This window comes from Staurois parvus, unplaced genomic scaffold, assembly GCF_062004578.1.
Source record: "Staurois parvus isolate SC_StPar_1 unplaced genomic scaffold, SC_StPar_1.0 ptg000136l, whole genome shotgun sequence".
Lineage (NCBI taxonomy): Eukaryota > Metazoa > Chordata > Amphibia > Anura > Ranidae > Staurois > Staurois parvus.
The window spans coordinates 12,509,982-12,530,365 of NW_028317932.1; the positions used below are offsets into that span (position 1 = coordinate 12,509,982).

Genomic DNA, 20,384 nt, shown 5'->3' on the forward strand with positions numbered 1-20,384 from the left:
ATGTAACAAATATACTGTAAAGTGGGTGTTTGTCCAATTTGGCTGCAAAAGCAGAAATACAGCTTAAAGGATAAGTTCACATTTAGAAGCATGTTACATGTTACACCCATATTTATGATGTAACATGCAACATGCTCCTATGCGCCCACCTCCCCACAGCAGTGCTCCCCGCTTTGTGACAGTGGGTGGGAGATCTTCTCTCCCCACACTCGCTGTCTCTTTTTAGAACAGTGTGGCTGTGTGAGACTCTACCCAAAGACCACGTCATTCATTCACAGAGTTCTGTGAATCAATGAACTGCAAGTCCCATCTGCAACAACAGCAGACCTATTTGTAGTTTGAATGGGCTGCGAGCTCATTTCTATGCATGATTGTAGTTCATTCATTCTTACTCTAGCTTTGTAACTGAAAGCCCCACAGGGATAGGGGCACAAAACTAGAGGAAGACTGTGCAGGAGCCTGCCATTGCACATGTGATCTACTGATTGAGGGTGCAATGCTCTGTAGGCTCCAGTAAAAGAAAATAATTAATTCACATATTTTTTATCGGCAGAAATACGTACATTATTTTTCTTTTGATAGATGAGCTTATCCTTTAACCACTTTCTGATCGTGCTATAGCTGAAAGATGGCTACAGCACTTTTATCCAGTTTTGGGAGGGCATCTATTGACATCCTCCCAGAACCCTGTCTCCCCAGGCATGCATTAGGTATGCTTTGTGATTGCTGTGTCCTTTGGACACAGCTGATCACAGATCGCAGTAAAGGGCCAATCACAGCGACCCTTAACCATGTGATCAGCTGTGTCCAATCACAGCTGATCACATTGTAAACAGACTTGCTGGTTATCAGCAGTCCTTTCCTCACACGCTGTCACAGCATGGAGAGAGGAGAGCCAATAACCAGCGATTCACACAGGGGACATTTACACTGATAATCAGGGCAGCCTATGAGTGCCAAACAGTGCCTCCTCATCAGTGTAAATCAGTGCTGCCTATCAGTGCAGTCTATGAGTGCCTCCTCATCAGTGCCTCCTCATCAGTTCCCATCGGTGCCACCTCATCAGTGCCCATCACTGCAACCTCATCAGTGAACATCAGTGAAGATGAAAAATTACTTATTTGCAATATATTGTCCCGCTAAATTTTTGGTCTGTTTTTGTTTGTTTAGCAAAAAAAAATAAAAAAAGCCAGTGGTGATTAAATACCACCAAAAGAAAGCTCTATTTGTCTCAAAAAATTAATTAGGGTATAGTGTTGCATGACTGCGCAATTGTCATTCAAAGTGCGACAGTGCTGAAAGCTGAAAATTGGCCTGGCCAGGAAGTAGGCAAGTGGTTAAGGAGAAATACTAATAATACAACATGTCCCTATATACTAGTGGCCACTACATGTAGCATCTGTATATAGTCTACAATCATCAAAATATGGAACAGTAAGAAATGAAAAAGAATAAAATAATGTCAATTGTCATTGATGTAAGGATATTGGCTGGACTGAAATCTAGTTGGTAATCATGCAGCATTTCATCCTAAATTTTATGTGTTCAGCTAATAATTTGATAATTTTTTTTATGAATGATGAAATATTGTAAATGAGGAGAATACATCTGTATTTGAATACCATTTCAAATAATACTTCTTGCTGCGTGGTGAAATTACACAATATATTGTGGGCTGTTCTCTTTTGCAAAGCAGTCTTATTCTGGAGTTTCCCATTGCTCTCAATAAATACAAGAGACAGTATGGAGATCATTCATTCACAAGAAGGGCACATTCGGGCTCAGATAACAGCAGACACAGTCATACAGGGAAAAGGAAAACGCAAGGCAAATGGCTGGCACAAGTAAGTGAAACATGCTGTCAGACTGAGAAGTGTCTCACACTGACATTCCATGGTGGTTTGAAAAGGCTGCTGCTGAAGAATGCATTATGTAATAGTCTCTCTCTTATGAGGCTGTAACCCTGTAGGCTACAGGTTATGTTAAAGTAAGTAGGACTATGCACAAATGACTGTAAAAGGGAACATACCATGAACATTAACTTTTGCATTCTATTTTTATGGTTTTGTGGTTTTTACGTGATCTTTGCTCTTGTAAGCACTCCCATCTTCTGCTCTGTAATGATTTAGAGCACTAATGTTAAACTAATGGCTAGGGGTCTACATGTACATCCAAGAGGTCAATGGGGGTGCTCCTGTCAGCCTGCTTATAGGTTTTTAGCTTTGGAATACTTACACTGCTCAACCTGCTGCCACAATTATTTGATTTACTTTTTTTTTTTAGGGGGGGGATGGGATGTTTTTTGTTATACCTAAGGAGGGTATAAATCCCAATTTTTATAGTTGTCTGGGCTGCAAAAATGTGGGGGTGATTTCTATGTAGCATGCAGCTGTCAGCATATGCTTATAGTACATAGTAGTGCTACAAGTACAACAAATAAGGTTTTAGAATATGCATAATTTTACATATTAGGAAATGTAATAAATGCCTGTCTGCTGTGTCCCTGCTATACAATCTTACTCAATTCTTAGAAATATAGGTCAAAGTCCAATTTTAACATCCAGCAGCCTTTCAATATAAACACTATAGTAAGGAAATATGAGTGAGTCATTCCTTAGCTAAAACATAAAAAGGTATTGTATCATTAGTCAGGATACATTTGCAGGAAGAGAAGACATACAAATACTGTCTAATTTGTTACAAATATTACAAATGCACACCTATGTGTCTGAAGTAGGAACCGAGTGCACTGAATGCCCATATGTTTATTATTTTGTAGCCAATAAAAATAGTATCACTTCGAAACTAAGCCATCTCAAACTCTGCCAGTCATAATCCTTAGCAAGCATATTTTAGGGTAGGAAACAAAATGAAAGAATGCTTGGAAAAAATCTATTTTTGTTTAATATATATATATATATATATATATATAATTGTTATTATTATTATTGTTACTCTGTGGTGAATTATTAAAGCTCAACAGCCTTCCAGTATAGCAGGGGTCTTCAATCTTTCTAAACAAAGGGTCAGTTTAGTGTCCTCCAAACTTTAGGAGGGCCAGACTGTGGCCAGATGGAGTAGAAAATGTCTTAGTGTCAGTGGGAGTAATAAGTGTCCCCCTTGTTGGTGTCAGTGGGAGGAATAGTGCCCCATCGTTGGTGTCAAAGGAAGGAATAATGCCCCATCATTGGTGTCAGTGAGAGGAATAGTGCCCCATCGTTGGTGTCAGTGGGAGGAATAGTGTCCCGTCATTGATGTCAGTGGGAGGAATAGTGCCCCATTGTAGGTGTCGGGGCAGGAACTATGCTTCACCATTGCTGACAGTGGGGGGAATAATGACCCAAGGGCCAGATGAAAGCAAGCAAAGGGCCACATCCGGCCCCCGAGCTGTAGTTTGGAGACCACTGCTATATAGTACCAGTTTATGACAACAAATAATGACTCAGTAGTCATTGAATATGTACCTCTATATTTCATACAACCCATAAGGGTCTACTGAGATCATGCATGGGCCTAGATGTGTTTTTTGTAGCATTAGGCAGGTGCACTGTCATGCTTCAAAGTGCTTTTACTTTGTGCACTGATGTGAGTTTTGATGTGCATTTTTAATGCATTTTTTAATTTAAAATTTGGGGTGGATAGTGTTAATAGCCATGTCTGTTATCAAGCGCATGTTATTTTGCAAAATCTGACATCAACGTCTATTTTGAAGATCTGACATTAACTTCTATGGGCCCCCCTAATGCTCTAAAATGTGGGAAAAAAGAACATGTTTTTTCTAAAAGCATCACATTGCAGCACTAAGATGAGAACATACACTATCTTTATTATTACAAACCATGAAATATGCAGTTTGGCGCCGTAGAGCATTTGCAATAAAAAGCAACATTCTACATGGGCCCTAAAGCCCAACTTCTACTGAAACTTAAATTTATTTTGTATAGACAGGGAAAGGATTATAGCCTCTGAATTTTATTGCTAATAATTTACCCATTGAGAAAGAGATGGGAAATTCCTCCAAAGCAACACAAACATACAAATATTTTCATACAGTAGGGAAGGGTGTCATTTTTTATCCCTGCCTGTGCCTTCCTGTCCCAGGGTAACATGGACAGGAAGTAAGGGAAAATTTCCCCAAGGGAGTCACAGTCAGAAATAAAAACCTGACAAATAGTTTTCCCAACTCTATATGAAAAATGTCTGGTGTTTGGCTTTCAATTTTTAAATAATCTGTAATGAAAATCACATTTTCTATCTGAGCTATCATTTGCCAGAATGTTTAAGCAGAATGAGAGTGCAACTTAGCATGTAAGGTGATTGTTTTTGTAATGTTAAATCTGACATGCCAATCATTTATTATTGCAGGCTTCTATTCAACATCCATCCAGCTCTTAGTATGTTTGGCAATAACATTTATCGTAAAGTCTGTGAGCCCGGCACCTCTATCACTTGCCTCCTCTGATGACACTGGCAATACAAATTCCATCCCTGTCTCTAATATGGCCAAAATTATAGCAGAGGAGGCTGGAGAATTGTATAAAGAGGTAAGTGTCTTCCAACCAATACTACCATGGTTCTTAAGGCAGCATTAGCTCTGTTAGGTTCTTTGAAATGAACTATCAGAAGCAAGGAAGGTATGTACCCAAACACAAACTTGATCATTTCATCACAGCATTGTACTGTGAACATAGCACATAGAAAACAATTGTTTTCTACATGCCCCTAGAACAGATCTGTGCAGATCAACGCAGCACCGCCAAAGATGTATAGGAAAGCACTAATGCTGCACCTAAACAGACAGATATCTGCATTAAGCAATGACTGATGTCAACCAATCAGGTTTATTTATGGCAGTCAGATATAACTTCTATTGATTCACTGAATAAGTCCATGCTCAGGATGTAGGAGCACAAACTAAACATGGGTACTAGTGAAGCAACAGGTAGAAACTGATACCAGGCCCATGAGCCTGTTGACCAAGTTGTGAACCTTAACTTTCCTCTTTGCTGCATCAGTGCAAGCGTCTTAAAATTATTAGTATACAGAGGACTTTATTGCAAAATTTTATTTTATTGTGTGGGACAATTTTATATGTGATATGCTGTACTTGGAAAGTAGTAGTGGTTGTTATTTGATAACCGGACCTTTTTCTATTCCCCATAGATATGGGTGAACAACCGTGCAACTAAACCCTTCTATCTTTACAGCCAAAAAAGCTGCCATCTACAGCCATGGTGCTGCATATGTGATCAGTTGGGACACTGGCCATTTGATGGCTTGACAATTCTGTTGCAATCCCAAGTAACTACAACAGCTATCATTCACAGCATGCCTTGAATGTATCTGTTTTGTGAAGCCATTAAATGGATGGGTTTATTTAATCTTTAATATACATATGCATGGTGATGCTCTTTCTCACCTTGGATATAGTGGAAGGCAGCATTTGTCCTGTAGACACATGACTACCCTGTGTATAACCAGTTCCACCAAATGATTCTCAGATGGGGCTTTAACACTGGCTGATCAGTGAAAACTTTCTATTGTTTTCATAGTTTCAGTATTTCGGTTTGCAATACTGATTTCAGTCCTTAAATCATTTTTCTGGCTTTCCCTCAACATTGTTGCCAGTAAACTGTATTCAAATTTGTCTCAGCATCATTCCTTCCAGTCCCTTGGGGCATACAGCAGGCTAATTGGAACTTCCTGTGCCACGGTCTACGTTATTCTGCTACTTCATATCTGTGAAATTTCTGATCAGTCAGCCTTTTTCTCAGAACAGAGATTCAAACAGTCATCACATATTTATGCGTTGTGCAGTTAATAATCTTTTGCTAAGCAGAGAGGAGAAGTTGCATGAAAACAGGTGTGGGTATTAATGGGCATCTTGTATGTGACAAACATTTATATTATATATGTGTATCTATGAATGTGAGTTAGGGACCCTAGATTGTACACCCCTTGGGGGCAGGGATTGATGTAAATGTACAATATACTGTATATGTAAAGTGCTGCATAAATTGATGGCTCTATATAAGTACCTGAAATAAATAAAATATATTTAGTTCTAAAGGAGCAATTTCTAGATACATATTTGTAGACTGTTTTTTATGAATGTTTTCCACTAGGCAGAAATGCAGTGAATTCTACCATCTGTCTATAAAGAATAGTGAATTTGGTCATTTTTCATGCCTTAACAACCATGGTCTGCTTCTTAGGCCTTGTAAACACAGGCTTTAGCTTGTATAGGAGCAGGGGATACAGCAAGATTTTTAGTAAAGGCTTTTAAGCAACATTTAACTATGGTTTGGAGATGTTAAACAAAGATTTTAAAGGGAGGGTTGTTGTCACTAATCAAGCATCAAGTAGTGCTAAAGCTTACAAAAGCCTGCTAGCATTGCGTTTAAAGTAGCGCTCCCTTCTATATATGAGATTGGAGCCAAACTGCAGGAATTGAAAACTTTTAACATTAGAATGGGAAAGAATTAGATCCCTTGTTTTTACTATTACAATGTCCAAAGAGCACTAAACAAAAGCTAAGAGAGTTAAAGGCATTTAATATTGATATTTGTTCACAAAAAGACAACACAAAATACATTTTAGGGCTTGAGTATGATGGAAAGATTTGGGGATTCAAAAGTGGCACAATCCCCAAGTTTTCAGTGTATGAAAAGACAGATATGCCAAGGATCAGTGGCTCAATGAATCAACAATAACCGGTTTTCTACTGCTAATTAGGGATCTGGTAGAAGAATGTCTCCTCATTTTCTGTCCTGGTGACAACAGTTTTAGCAGACAGAAAATGAGAAAATTTGCACCAAATTTGCCACAGACAGCAATAAAAAAAAAACAAATCTGATGGATGTTTAAGCCTTCTCCCACTCTACTAAAAAATGCATTTGCCCATTCAGGGAAAAGTGACAGTGCCTCCTCATAGGCCACACGGAAAGGTTGATACTCTAAAGTCAAATAGAATGTGCACTTTGCAAGTACACTTATTTTCCCCAGAGTTTAGTGAATGTGGTAAAGCTTCACTTTATAATAAATACCCAATCAGGTGCAAAAAAATTAAATAGTTATTTTTGCTTGCAAATGATTGGGTGATGACAATCAGCAGAGCTTCACCATATTCGCTAAGCTCTGGGGAAACTGATAGCAACTGCAAAGTGCACAGTCTATCTGCCTTTAGTAAATCAACACCAATGTCATGTGAAGTATAGCTGTTAATGCTAACAGAAGTTATTCAATATCAATTGTCACATGACGGTTTAGAATCAGAGAACTCAATTGCAAGTCATATAAAGCTTTACTGGTTGCCAGTACTTAAGAAATGTCAACTCTAAATGTTTACTTTGATAACTTTTATTTTAATTGATATAAGATGGAGCTGTGTGGAAAATACATTTGTTCAGGTATTTATTAATAAACCTTTTTCCTTACAGATTTGCAAGACTCCTAATCTATGCAGCAACAGTATGGAACATAATTTGAAACAAGAGCTGAATCTTCCAGAAATTACAGATAGATGTCTGAGCAAACAATTTAATAAGGTACAGATGCTGTGTATGTCAATTACAAATTTAAAATCAACTATTGAGATCAGGCCAAACCTATTTAATATCCATGGGGCTATATTCAAAGTAAATCTGTTAGGGAAGAAAATAGTCTTTAGTTTAGTTTTTTGTCAACACAAACATGGCCCATAAGAATAAACTGCATGAACGTTCAAGTGAAAGTTTGCTCAACCAGCTTTTCCCACGCAAAGTTGGGAAAATAATGATAGAAATCAGACTGACTGCTAAAGGCAGTACAGACACCTCATTAGAAATACATTTTTTGGGTTCCCTATTCCCTGCTAACAACACACTTTTGCCTAAAGGATAAATGACAATGTATTCTTAGAGGTATATTCACTGATCCATGCTCCCTCTCTGCTGAAGAGGTCCACCTGGAGTGAACTCTGGTGTCTGAGTTTTACATGGTTGTATAACATCATCACACACCAGGTGACCATGTTTAGGCCCAAGCGCTATCACATGCACACTCACACCAAGTTTCATTCCATTAAATCAAATGAAGCATAGACATACCTTGTCATGGGGTGGACTATCAAGAGGCATTCACTTTGACCTGAAAGGGCAGGTGACAGAGTTTCCTTAAAACAGATACAGTGCTAGGATATGGACACATGGCCATTATTGTATATTACAGTTATCTAAACTTCATACTAATAAACACTTCTGTTTTCTAGGATGAATGTCTACATAAGATTCATGGAGATCTTCTCAGGTTCCAAAAATACTTCACCTTTTTGAAGGAAGCTGTAAAAAGTGAAAAGGAAAAAGTAGAGTCCATACAGCACAAGACCAAGACATTGGCAGAAGCCGTGAAGAAGGTTAGTTTCACTGTAATAACATGACTGTCTTGAAATGAAGCAGAGTGGCAAACAAAGGATGCTCAATGTGGTTTACTGGTTCTAGGAATAACTTTTTTTACCTTTAAAAGATTTTTTTTTTTTTAAATCCTACTTACCTAGGTGGATGCAGCATCGATCAGATGCTGCATCTGTCCCCTGCCAGGTCTAAGGCTGAGACCTGTGTAATCTAATACTGTTGATTACTCCACTTCTCTCTGCCACTCTGAGCCAGTCAGTCTCTTGCTCTCTGCTCTGCCTCACCAGCGCTAACTGAAGTCCTAGGCTGTGTAGGGGGGCGGGAGCAGCTGGATCAGAATCCCAGCAGCTTGCCGAGAGGCTGAGCCAGCTGCTGGTCCAGGCTCTTGGGCAGATCCCGACCATATGGTCACGATCTTTCCTTACCTTGGACTGGCTCTGTGATGTCAGCTGACAGCGGGTCACAGGAGTGCAGAACAAACTGCACCCCTGCGATCCACAAGATAAGTAGAGCCAAACGAGCTTTGGCTGTACTTCTTTAATGTATTCCCTGCATGAAGGTAAAAAATGTACCAGTAGTTGTATCGCCTCCTCATGCCCTGTATTCTTAGCTGAACCCTCTCTCAATCCAGCACTGTGCCCATCTGCAGTGGTGCTGGTCTCTCTCTCATCTCTCCACTATTGCTTCAATCAGGGCTTGCTATCAACCTGTTTTGTGTTCTGCGTTTTTAGGATCTGTGAGTACCCTGGCAGCTGGAAAATCAAAGAGATATGTTCTTGTCTTCAGGCAGCATTTAGATTAGGAGTTTTTAAAAGCTGGTTCAGCGATCAGCAGTGGGGCATTTTTTGAGGGATGGGGGATTTCTGGCGAGCACAGCTTTAAGGGGTTTTCCCCTTTCAATCAAAAAAAGCTGAATTCCCTACTTGTTCCCCAAAGTGAACTGGTGGCGGTCTCTACAATCATCTATTTACAGCTCAGAGCTGCTAAAATACTTTCAGTATGACACAGCTCCAGTGTGGAAACTCACTGGTTTCTTTTGGAAATTGAAAATGTATTGGGCAACTTACAATCTAAATCTTAATCACACTAGTAAAGCTGTGAAAACATTAAACCTGATCAATAGAAAAACAAAAGTTCTCTAAAGAGAAAATACTTTTTTGTACATCATTTTTACAAACAGAAAATCTTTGGACACCCTAGTAAATATCTTTTATTCTGTTTCAGATGGAAAAAAATCTCCATGAAGAGAAAGAGGTCACCAGTACAGACATCCCATTGGAGAGCTTTCGGTCCAAAGATCCTTGGAGCGAAAAGCTCACAACCTACCTCATTCTGCAGTCATTCAAAGACTACATGATCAAGACATACCGAGCTATACGAAACAGCAGTAGTTAAACATACTTTTTCATATTCACTACTGTGTAGTGATACGCAATTGTTCTGTTTGCAGAACTTTAGGTTTACAGGAAGGTTGAATTGTATAGTAACACAATCTAACCATCCACCTGAAAATGAGTGCCTATTAGAAGGATGACCAAATTATTTTATTATTATTTATTGTTACTGAAAAAGTTACCAGCTGTCACTAATTTATTTTTTTAAACCTAAATTATTAACGTTAATATATTTATTTAATATACTGTTTACAGATTTTCTTTGTTACATTTTTAGATATTTTTATATTATTTTGATACTGTACAACAGAATACATCTGAAGTCTAATGAGTACAAAGTGCTCTTTAAATAGACTGGCATTCAATTAAATGGCAAAACAATACTGGGAACATGCTGGCCTATTTGAAATCTCTCCTTACAAAACATGCTAGTTGCCTGTCATGCTGATCCAATAGCTTTACTATTTACTATCCGAGTCACACTATGCTTAGAACAAGTGTGCAGGTCAGGAGTTCTACTACCACAATTGAATTCACTGCTTTTTTGTATTTAAATATGTGGTTAGCAAGCAAAGAGTTACCCAAGTGTGGTCTGAGAGCAATCTCAGATAACCCATAAAAAGCATCTGTTTTTTCTTTGTGAGATGTTAGTGTAGGACCTACTAGACGTGAGAAGCCAAAATAAAAAATTAACACCTCATAATTTTTAATGGAGTGCATAAAAAATGCCAAATAATGTGTTTTACCACACATACCTATTACTGAACAACAGCTTCTAGTCATCGGCAGCTGAAATTGCACTATAGTCCATACACAGCCCTGGTCATTCAGAAAACCAGTCTCAGCTCTGTTCTCATTGGGGTTAATATACTAAAACAGGAGAGTGCAAAATCTGGTGCAGCTGTGCATGATAGCCAATCAGCTTCTAACTTCAGCTTGTTCAATTAAGCTTTGACAAAAAAAAAAAAAAAAACCTGGAAGCTGATTGGTTTCCATGCAGAGCTGCACCAGATTTTGCACTCTCCAGTTTTAGTAAATCAACCCCATTGTGTATTAAACAGTTATCAGATAACAACTGCTAGGTGGCTGTAATCCCACCCAGCCCTGTCAATCTGGCCCTGTCAAAACGGGATCATGGGAAATGTATAAACAAAAATCTAGTTCAAGATTTTTTTTTTTCTTCACATCAAGTGGGTTTAGCAATCCCATACAAGTCTATGTGAATTGAAAACCTGCTTGAAGCAGGTCAATTACATGTCAAATAAATCCATCACTACATTTTAAATTACATCAGAAGCACCTCAAACTGATGCCATCAACACAGACCCTATTGTAGATATGACTGCCAATGCATGGCAATGGAACCAACGCCAGACCTGTACCCTTTTTCTTTATTGCAGTTCTACACAGCAGATGATGGTGCGCTACAGTGTTGATCGGTCAACACCTACCGAACTGTGTGTTGGGTTGCCATTCTAAAAGAATGGTGCAGCAGCACACCACACAGAGTGCCATACATTATCATTGTGTACAGTAAACTGTATTCTACTCCAAAGCATAGGTGTGAAGGCAGCCTATATCTGAGGCATGTATCCAGCCCTGTAATAGTGCAGGGAGAACAGCAAAAGTATTTTCAGTGAAAAGCAAACCAGTATACTCTGAAGGGTCAACCACATTGGATGTATTCACCGCTGCATAATTATTTATTGCAATTTCTCTACTGTTATTTATTCTTGTTTTTAAATGTATTATTAATGATGTGGTCAAATAAATTATTTTATCATAAATCTTTATTGAATTCTGTCTTCATTTTTTTCCAGTTACCATTAAATACAGGATATGTTAAGCTCTTTATGTATTTTTTAAAGAAACAACACCACAGCCAGATAAAAAAAATGTACATTTACTTTTATAACCAATAACAGGTCGGTGATTTTGTTGGGAGGGAATGTACATGGGCTAAAGATCAGTGTACAAATATGCAACACAAGAAGTAGCAATGTTTGTAATAAAAATGGACTTCACAAATCTGCCAGTCCTGCTGCATCAGTGGATTGAATGGTATGGCAGTAATAAATCCAGGTGACAAATCCATGCTGCTTTAGGTTTGTAAACAGTGGCACCAGTATTCCTCTCTTCCAAGCCAATGAAGATTTTCAGTGTCCAGACCTTGGAGTGTTTTTCTGAACTCTTCATCCCCAGAGAAGGCTAAAAGAAATACATGAATTAAAAAGTCACATTACTTTTGTTTCTCAATAGGGTCAACAACAGAATAAAGCATGACCAATATTTGGTGAATATTGTGCATCCTTACCAGATCCCAAAATAGCATAGTGTTACAGAAATTATTTCAGAACTTTTCCTATTTACCAGTGGACAAGACTGCGTTACTAGAAGGACCTCTGCTGGTCACTTTTGAAAATGGATAGAGTAATCCTGGATCCAGGTACTCTGGCTATGGTCAGAAAAAGAGTGTTAAGATTAACCATCTGCTGCCCGCCCTATGGCCGAATGGCAGGCGGCAAATGTCATCAGCGTTCCGGGTGGACGCCATATGGCGTCCTCCTGCACATGCGCAGATTGCGCTCCTGCAGAGCGGCGCGATCTGTCACCGGCCGTGTACCTCGGACACGGCCGATGACAGATCTGAGTATCGGCCCCGTTGCCGGTACCATGTGACCTGCTGTGACCAATCACAGCAGGTCACATGACAGTTGTATACAATGGATGGCTTCATTCATGCCAAATCACAGCTAAGCACAAAAAAAAACACAAAAAAAAAAAAAAAAACAAAAACAAAAAAAAAAAAAACCCTGAATGAATCGATGTCATTCAGGTAAATGCTTGCTTATAGCAAAGTAATTCTTTGCTATAAGCAAATTGTGTAAAAAAAAAAAAAAAATAATACTGATCACTTCCCCAAAGTAGTACAATGTTACTATGGTAACATTGTACTATTTTGGTCATAGTGAAATATGAAAAAAAAATCTTAGAAAAAAATTTAATAAAAAATATTAAAAAAAATAAAAAAAATATATATATTCTTTTTTTCATACTGTCACCAGTCAGTGTCCCTGATCACCGCAATGCCAGTTATAGGATGACGCTGTACTGCACTGGTGACAATGATGTACAAAAAAAAAAATAGTGAAACTAATTTTTTTAATTTTCCAAAAAATGACAAAAAAATACAACTTCAAAAAACTCGCCATGCCTCTTATGAAGTACGTCGGACTGTCTACTTTGCAAAATGGGGTAATTTGGGGGATATCTGTACTGTTCTGACATTCTTGGACCTCAAGAAATTAGATTGGCCGTCAGTACATCAGGATTGATCAATATTCAGATATATACCATAGTTTGTGAACTCTATAACTTTCCTACAGACTAAATAATACATCCTAATTTGGGTTATTTTCCACCAAAGACATGTAGCAGAATACATCTCGGCCTAAATTTATGAAGAACAATTTATTTGCAAACTTTTATAACAGAAACAAAGAAAAATTTTTTTTCAAAATTTTTGGTCTTTTTTTGTTAATTTAGCAAAAAATAAAAACCCTGGCGGTGATTAAATACCACCAAAAGAAAGCTCTAGTTGTGTGAAGAAAATGATAAAATTTTAGTTTGGGTACAGTGTTGTATGATCTTGCAATTGTCATTCAAAGCGTGAGAGCGCTGAAAGCTGAAAACTGGCCTGGGCAGGAAGGTGTAAAATTGCCCGGTATTGAATTGGTTAAAATAAGTAGCTACCTGCTACACCCCCCCTCCCCCACCCCACCCCATCCAACTGCTTCTACTGATTTTTTGAGCTACAATTCTCCATTCAGATATAACTGCACTGACCAAAGCGATTGGGCAACTCTTCATAGCAGCACTGTCCAGCAGTACTCTCTGAGGCTGCAGTATTTGCAAGATGGGTTATTACATAAGGGGGTCTGAAGCTTTTATTAACTACAGTATTTATCCACTTAAAAATGTTGAGTCATTTATAAAACACCAGGTAATAATGAAGAGTACTGGACTTTCCAAAGTTCAAGACAAGGTTTAGTAACACTAGAAAGTTCTCTGCATTTCATATACTTCCCATACCTGTTCTGATTTCACCAAGTTTCACCATTCAAGCTGATCACATGCAATACATGTTTGAAATCATTAAAACCCATTTTCTGCTCAATTCACTCTATGGGGTTGATTTACTTAAACTGAAGAGTGCAAAATCTGGTGCAGCTCTGAATAGAAACTAATCAGCTTCCAGGTGTTATTGTCAAAGCTTAAATGAACAAGCTGAAGTTAGAAGCTGATTGGCTACCATGCACAGCTGAACCAGATTCCAAGTGCTCTAGTTTTAATAAATTAACCCCTAACCCCCGGTTCTCATCTATGTGGCCGTGCGGGACGCGTTTTGCACAGGCACGAGAGCCCATTCATTTGAATGTACTCCCGTGCCCGTGACACGCAGGGAAGAAGTCCCTGCACTTCTTTGGAAAACGTAGCCAGCACGGGAATCTCGGTTCCCAGTACGGTTGCGTTTTCCAGTGCGGGCAGCGTGCCATTAGAATTAATGGCACCCTCCCACGGGTCTGCATTTCTCTGTGCGGCTGCACGGATTTTCGTGCGGATCCGCAGTGGCACCACCCGCACATATGTGAACCTAGCATAAGTGTATGCCTGTGGCCTGCACAGAAAAAGATGGCAAGGAAGATTTATCACACATGCTACAGCTTTTTCCATTTAGCAATATAAGTAGGGTTTTTGTGTGTATTTCAACACCAATGGTTGTAACCCTGAAAATAAACGACTAAGGTATATTTTAAAGCAGGGCTTCACAAATGTGCTTTGAATCTAGGAGCCAGGTTTTTTTCTTAGTGTATTGTGGGTTGTCAGGGTAAGGCAACTATTGGGCAACAAGCTTCACACGATGCGATCTGCTGTGCAACAATCAGGGCAAAACTGCACCACATTTTAGGGCCACTGAAAATAATGAATGTGTTTTCAACTGCACAGATTCGCATGACATGCTAGATATTATGTGTTACTATTGAGATGGTTCACACAGATGCAATGCACACGCAAATCAATGGGGTGCGATTTTACATCGAAGTCAGCAGCAGGAAATGTACAGGCACAGCCTCCAAGGAGAGTGGAGGGAATTCAGAGCTCACTCTCTTCTCTCATCGCCCAGGAACAGCTGTGGGGGAGTTAGGAGACAGCAGTCAGACTCGTCTTTCCATCCCCCGTGCCTGCCGTCCTGTCACATCTCTGTCATCCCTCTGGAGCAGCGCTCAGGGACTGATGTAGAGGTGGTGGCTAAAAACCGCTTGTTCCTGGAGACTGCTGTCACTAGTGGTGTGACTACGGTGTGTGTGGCACCTTGCATGGTAAAATATGGTGTCACCCTGTCCCCCCCCCCTTCAATAACTGTCTAGCGTGCCAGGGTGCTATGCAGGGACAGAGAGAGATGGGAAAGTAGGAGAGAGATGGAGGAGAAAGGGGGGAGGAGTGTTGGGAGAGAGGGAGGTGAGGAGTGAAAGAGAGAGGGGAGTGAGAAAAAAGGTGGCAAGAAAGGGGGAGAGTGAAAGAGGGGGGAAAGTGAAAGAAAGAGGGGGGAAAGTGAAAGAAAGAGGGGGGAAAGTGAAAGAAAGAGGGGGGAAAGTGAAAGAAAGAGGGGGGAAAGTGAAAGAAAGAGTGGGGGTAAAAGAAAAAGAGGGAAGTCGTGAAAGAAAGGGGGGTGGTGATAGAAAGAGAAGGGAGGTGAAAGAAAGAGGGTGGATCTCCCCTTTCCCCCACATACTACACTAGGAGACCCCCCAGCTTCAGATGCCTGCTATAATGTACCCAGATCCTATCAGCAGAGTTCCCTGATCAATACATTAGCCATAGTGAAGGAGTCAGTGTCTTGTCATGTCATCTTATATCATGGAGTCCTCTGACCTTCCTGCTGCCCACTGGCTCCTTCACCAGCTACATGTATAGAGGCAAGATCACAGCCCGAGACCCCACTCCGCTCTGTCACTTCTTCACATCGGGTGCCGCTGCTGCCTCCTCAGCTCATCTCATCAGAAGAACCTTGATCGCCCCTGGCTCAACGGGCTCCCCTCACCCTCCTGCCAGGCCCCACTCCGAGCCACATTCCTCTCTGAATATTGTGTGCGAACAACAGTGAATGGGCTGACAAAAGCCCAGGCACCAGGACACAATTTCTAGCCCTGGGATTTGTCAAGCCCTAGGCTAATGTCATGTTTTACAATGGCTTTTTAAGCAGCAAAAATTTGGATTTATGAATAAAGCTGTGTTCTTGTAGTAAATATCTAATTCTTCCTATTTTGCACTACAGCAAGATTAACTAGAAAAGGTACAATTTCTGGGGAAATTGTGTGAAGTGTTCTTGCATCCAACCCTAACCAAGTGATTGATCAAATGTAAACAGCGCACATGGCAAGCATGAAGAAATGCATTTCAACTTTTATTTTGCAGCTCACACTGTAGCTTTGGTCACTCTGCTTCCTGGTGACTCACCTTCGGTTGCTATGGCAACTCACTCACAGCAAGCCGAGAGGAGCTTTTATAAACACACTGCTCCAACTTTCTCACTTCACTGGTGGTTACCATCTTCAAATGGTTGTAGTTTTAAAACTATAAATCCTACAGTGAAAAGCTTTATATTGTGAATCACAAGACCCAGACCTACATTTTGATGCACAGTATGTCTCTGAAATATTAAAAATGAAGGCACAGTCGCAGTTTAAAAACGTCCCTTTAAATTTCAGGTGGCTGTGAGTGAAGTTTCAATGAAAGTCAATGGGCGGCGTGAGTTGCAAACAAAAGGTCATATTGTGAAAACTATCAGGACTATGGCTTAGCCGTGGACATTTTTAGTGGCAGCAGGGATAGCTGAACGTTTTGATATAAGATATGTGTAGGTGGGCTTGAAAATGAGGGAGTGATGGCAGTTTAGAAATCATGTCCTGATTTTTCCTTCCACACTCTAGCTTTGTCATGTCCCTCTCTAAATGCTCCACTCATTCCTATGGGAAAATTTCACCACAAAAACCGCGATATTTTGTGAACCATTTGGCGAAACGTTCCACAAAGTAATAGCACACCAATCGGGAACAATCTGCACGTTTCGGTATATTACTGTCTATGTAGTGTAAAAACTGTGGGAGGAGGTAGGGGGGTAAATTTGGCTATAATAAGAATATATATATGTGAGATAACAGTAAGTGGTCTGCCATGCAAAAACACTTAAAAATGAGAGAGAGGTAAATACAGGGAACAACCATCATGCTCAACTTCCAAGTGTTCTGGAATGGGGTTTAAGCTCAGAGAAGTATTTATTGCCTCAGTTTCACTGAACAGTGAGATATCTCCTAACGTCAGTATCAATGAACTTCCTCAGAGAGATCCTGACGTCAGTATCACTGAACTCCCCAGAGAGATCCTCATGTCGGTATCCCTCCTGTCAGTAATCACTTCCCCAGAGAGATCCTAATGTCAGTATCACTGAACTCCCTAGAGAGATACTCATGTCGGTATCACTCCCGTCAGTAATCACTGAACTTCCTCAGAGAGATCCTCATGTCAGTATCCCTCAGGTCAGTATCACTGAACTTCCGCCAGAGAGATCCTCACCTCAGTGTCACTGAATTGGCCCCAGAGATCCTCACCTGGTGTCATTGAGCTTTCCCAACCTCTCCAACTGCTAAGTAAGCTCAGACTCTTTTTAAACCGCCCGGCTTGTATGTTCACATCATAATCTTTCTGGCTCTATAAACCCTCTAAAAACACAAATAATTCAGATTTGATCAACCCTGAGGTGGCAAAACCCATTTCCCAGAATCCTTTGCAAAGATATGAAAATGGGCAGGTTCAGCCAGTAACATTCAAATCATACCTCTGCTGATAACTGTCACCAGTGTGCTTATGAGAGCTCTCAACTGAATTTTCATGCCATAGCTGGACACAGGAGCAGGACCACGGCAACGGCCTGTAAAATGACAGCTTTCTTAACTATAAAGGGGGGGTATTCTGCTTTAACAAAGCCTTCATTTTTCCTTCATGTAATCCTCCCAGCACTTTGTTACGTGGCAATTTAAGTGTCTGCTGTCATCTCAGGAAGTAGCTGGTGCAGCCTCTCGATATACAAGTATAGAATTGAAATTCAGGAAACCTCAAGGTGGTAATGTTGTGTTATTAACCAGTAACCTACCGGGCACTTATACCCCCTTCCTGCCCAGGCCAATTTCCAGCTTTCAGCGCTGTCGCACTTTGAATGACAATTGCGCGGTCATGCAACACTTTACCCATATGAAATTTTTATCATTTTTTTGTGACAAATAGAGCTTTATTTTGGTTGTATTTAATCACCTCTGGGTTTTTAATTTTTTCTTAAACAAACCAAAAACCACTGAAAATTAAAAAAAAAATGTTTTTTCTTAGTTTTTGTTATAAAATTTTGTAAATAAGTGATTTTTCTCCTTCACTGATGTGTGCTAGTGAGGCTGCACTGATGGGCACTGATAGGCTGCACTGATCGACACTGATAGGTGGCGCTGATGGGCACTGATGAGGAGGCCCTGGTAGGTGGCACTGATGGGCATTGACAGGCATCACTGATGGGCGCTGAAAGGCAGCACTGATACATGGCACTGATATATGGCACTGATAGGCAACACTGATAGGCGGCACTGACTGGCACTGTTAGGTGGCACTGACAGGTGGCACTGATAGGCAGCACTGACTGGCAGCAAAACTCCGCTAAATGCTAATGCAAAAATGCTTAAAAAAGCTGAAAAACACATTTTTAACATGACTTTACACAGTTAACGTTACCAGCATTCTGAAAATCCTACAGCGAAGAGCTTTATATTGCGAGAATCACAAGACCCAGACCTACTGTCAGGAATGGACTTGCCAGTAATGGTGGGACCCACCTGCCTTGTGGGCTGCAGTACCAGGGCTGGCCAGCGGGTGCTCCCGGCAATCAGAGACTCAACCCTGCAGCCAGCCAAACACCTGAAGTTGATCATGCAGGTGTATTTAAGGGATGGCCAGACCTGCAGTCTCTGCCTTGGTGTGTGTTTTTCCTGGGCCCTGTATCTTGTTCCTGCATTCCTGTTCCTGTCCCTGTCTGATTCGTTGCTGACCCTGCCTGATCCGGACCTCTGCTAACTTCTCCTGTTTTATCCCTGGCTTGTGACCCCGACCATTCTCTGCCTGACCCCCTGTACCTACCTGCCCAATTGTTATTGACCCGGCCTGCCTGACGACGCTTGCATTATATGTACTGTTATCTGTGGGTGGTTTGGTTCGTTTGCACTGTGTTATGTTTTAGTATTGCACTGCGTTTATGTTTGTATTGTTAGTCTTTAATAAATTATATTGTTTATAACTTATCTGAAGCCTGCGTTTCCCTGCGTCAGTCACATACCTCTGGTCACACCCCGGAGCCCTGACACCTACATTTTGATGCATAGTATGTCTCTGAAATATTAAAAATGAAGGCACAGTCGCAGTTTAGAAATTGCCCTTCAAATTTCAGGTGGCTGGGAGTGGAGTTTCAATGAAAGTCAATGGGTGGCTTGAGTTGCAAACAAAAGGTCATATTGTGAAAACGATCAGGACTATGGCTTAGCCGTGGACATTTTTAGTGGCAACAGGGATTGCTGAATGTTTTGATATAAGATTTGTGTAGGTGGGCTTGAAAATGAGGGAGTGATAGCAATTTACAAATCATGTCCTGATTTTTCCTTCCACACTCTAGCTTTGTCATGTCCCTCTCTAAATGCTCCACTCATTCCTATGGGAAAATTTCACCACAGAAACTGTGATATTTTGTGAACCATTTGGTGAAACGTTCCACAAAGTAATAGCACACCAATCGGGAACAATCCGCACGGTTTGATATATTACTGTCTATGTAGTGTAAAAACTGTGGGAGGAGTTAGGGTGGTAAATTTGGCTATAATAATAAGAAGTAGAAAATCTACAATTTCTGGGGAAATTGTGTGAAGTATTCTTGCCTGCAGCAGTAGTCTACAACTGGAGTGGGCGGAGTAGCTTTGGTCACTCTGCTGGCTGCTGACACAGCTGGGTTCCTATGGCAACTCACTCTAGTGCAAGCTGAGAGGAACTTTTATAAACAAACTGCTCCAACTTGCTCAGTTCACTGGCGGTTGCTATCTTAAAATGGTTGTAGTTTTAAAAGTATAAATCCTACAGCGAAGAGCTTTATATTGTGAGAATCACAAGACCCAGACCTAGATTTTGATGAATAGTATGTCTCTGAAATATTAAAAATGAAGGCACAGTCGCAGTTTAGAAATGTTTCTTTCAAACTTCAGGTGTTTAGAGTGGAGTTTCAATTAATGTCAATGGGCGGCAAGAGTTGCAAACAAATGGTCATATTGTGAAAACTATCAGGACTATGGCTTAGCCGTGGACATTTTTAGTGGCAGCAGGGATAGCTGAACATTTTGATATAAGATATGTGTAGGTGGGCTTGAAAATGAGGGAGTGATGGCAGTTTAGAAATCATGTCCTGATTTTTCCTTCCACACTCTAGTTTTGTCAGCTCCCACTGAAGTTGCTCCATTCA

The 20,384-nt window shown here is 40.3% G+C and overlaps 2 protein-coding genes across 2 annotated transcripts in view; one reads left to right on the forward strand and one right to left on the reverse strand.

Annotated features, from left to right (window-relative positions):
• IL6 (interleukin 6) overlaps positions 1-9,816 on the forward strand; it is a 31,883-nt gene extending 22,067 nt beyond the window's left edge. Inside the window, exons 2-5 of the mRNA XM_089673218.1 lie at positions 4,366-4,544; positions 7,440-7,547; positions 8,249-8,392; positions 9,615-9,816. Of these exons, the coding sequence (XP_089529344.1) occupies positions 4,366-4,544; positions 7,440-7,547; positions 8,249-8,392; positions 9,615-9,785 (602 nt within the window). The 3' untranslated portion in view covers positions 9,786-9,816. The remainder of the gene's footprint in view (positions 1-4,365; positions 4,545-7,439; positions 7,548-8,248; positions 8,393-9,614) is intronic.
• Positions 9,817-11,671: 1,855 nt separating this feature from the next.
• The window catches only part of TOMM7 (translocase of outer mitochondrial membrane 7), a 40,947-nt gene continuing 32,234 nt past the window's right edge, over positions 11,672-20,384 (reverse strand). Inside the window, exon 3 of the mRNA XM_089673180.1 lies at positions 11,672-11,992. Coding sequence (XP_089529306.1) covers positions 11,977-11,992 — 16 coding nt within the window. The 3' untranslated portion in view covers positions 11,672-11,976. The remainder of the gene's footprint in view (positions 11,993-20,384) is intronic.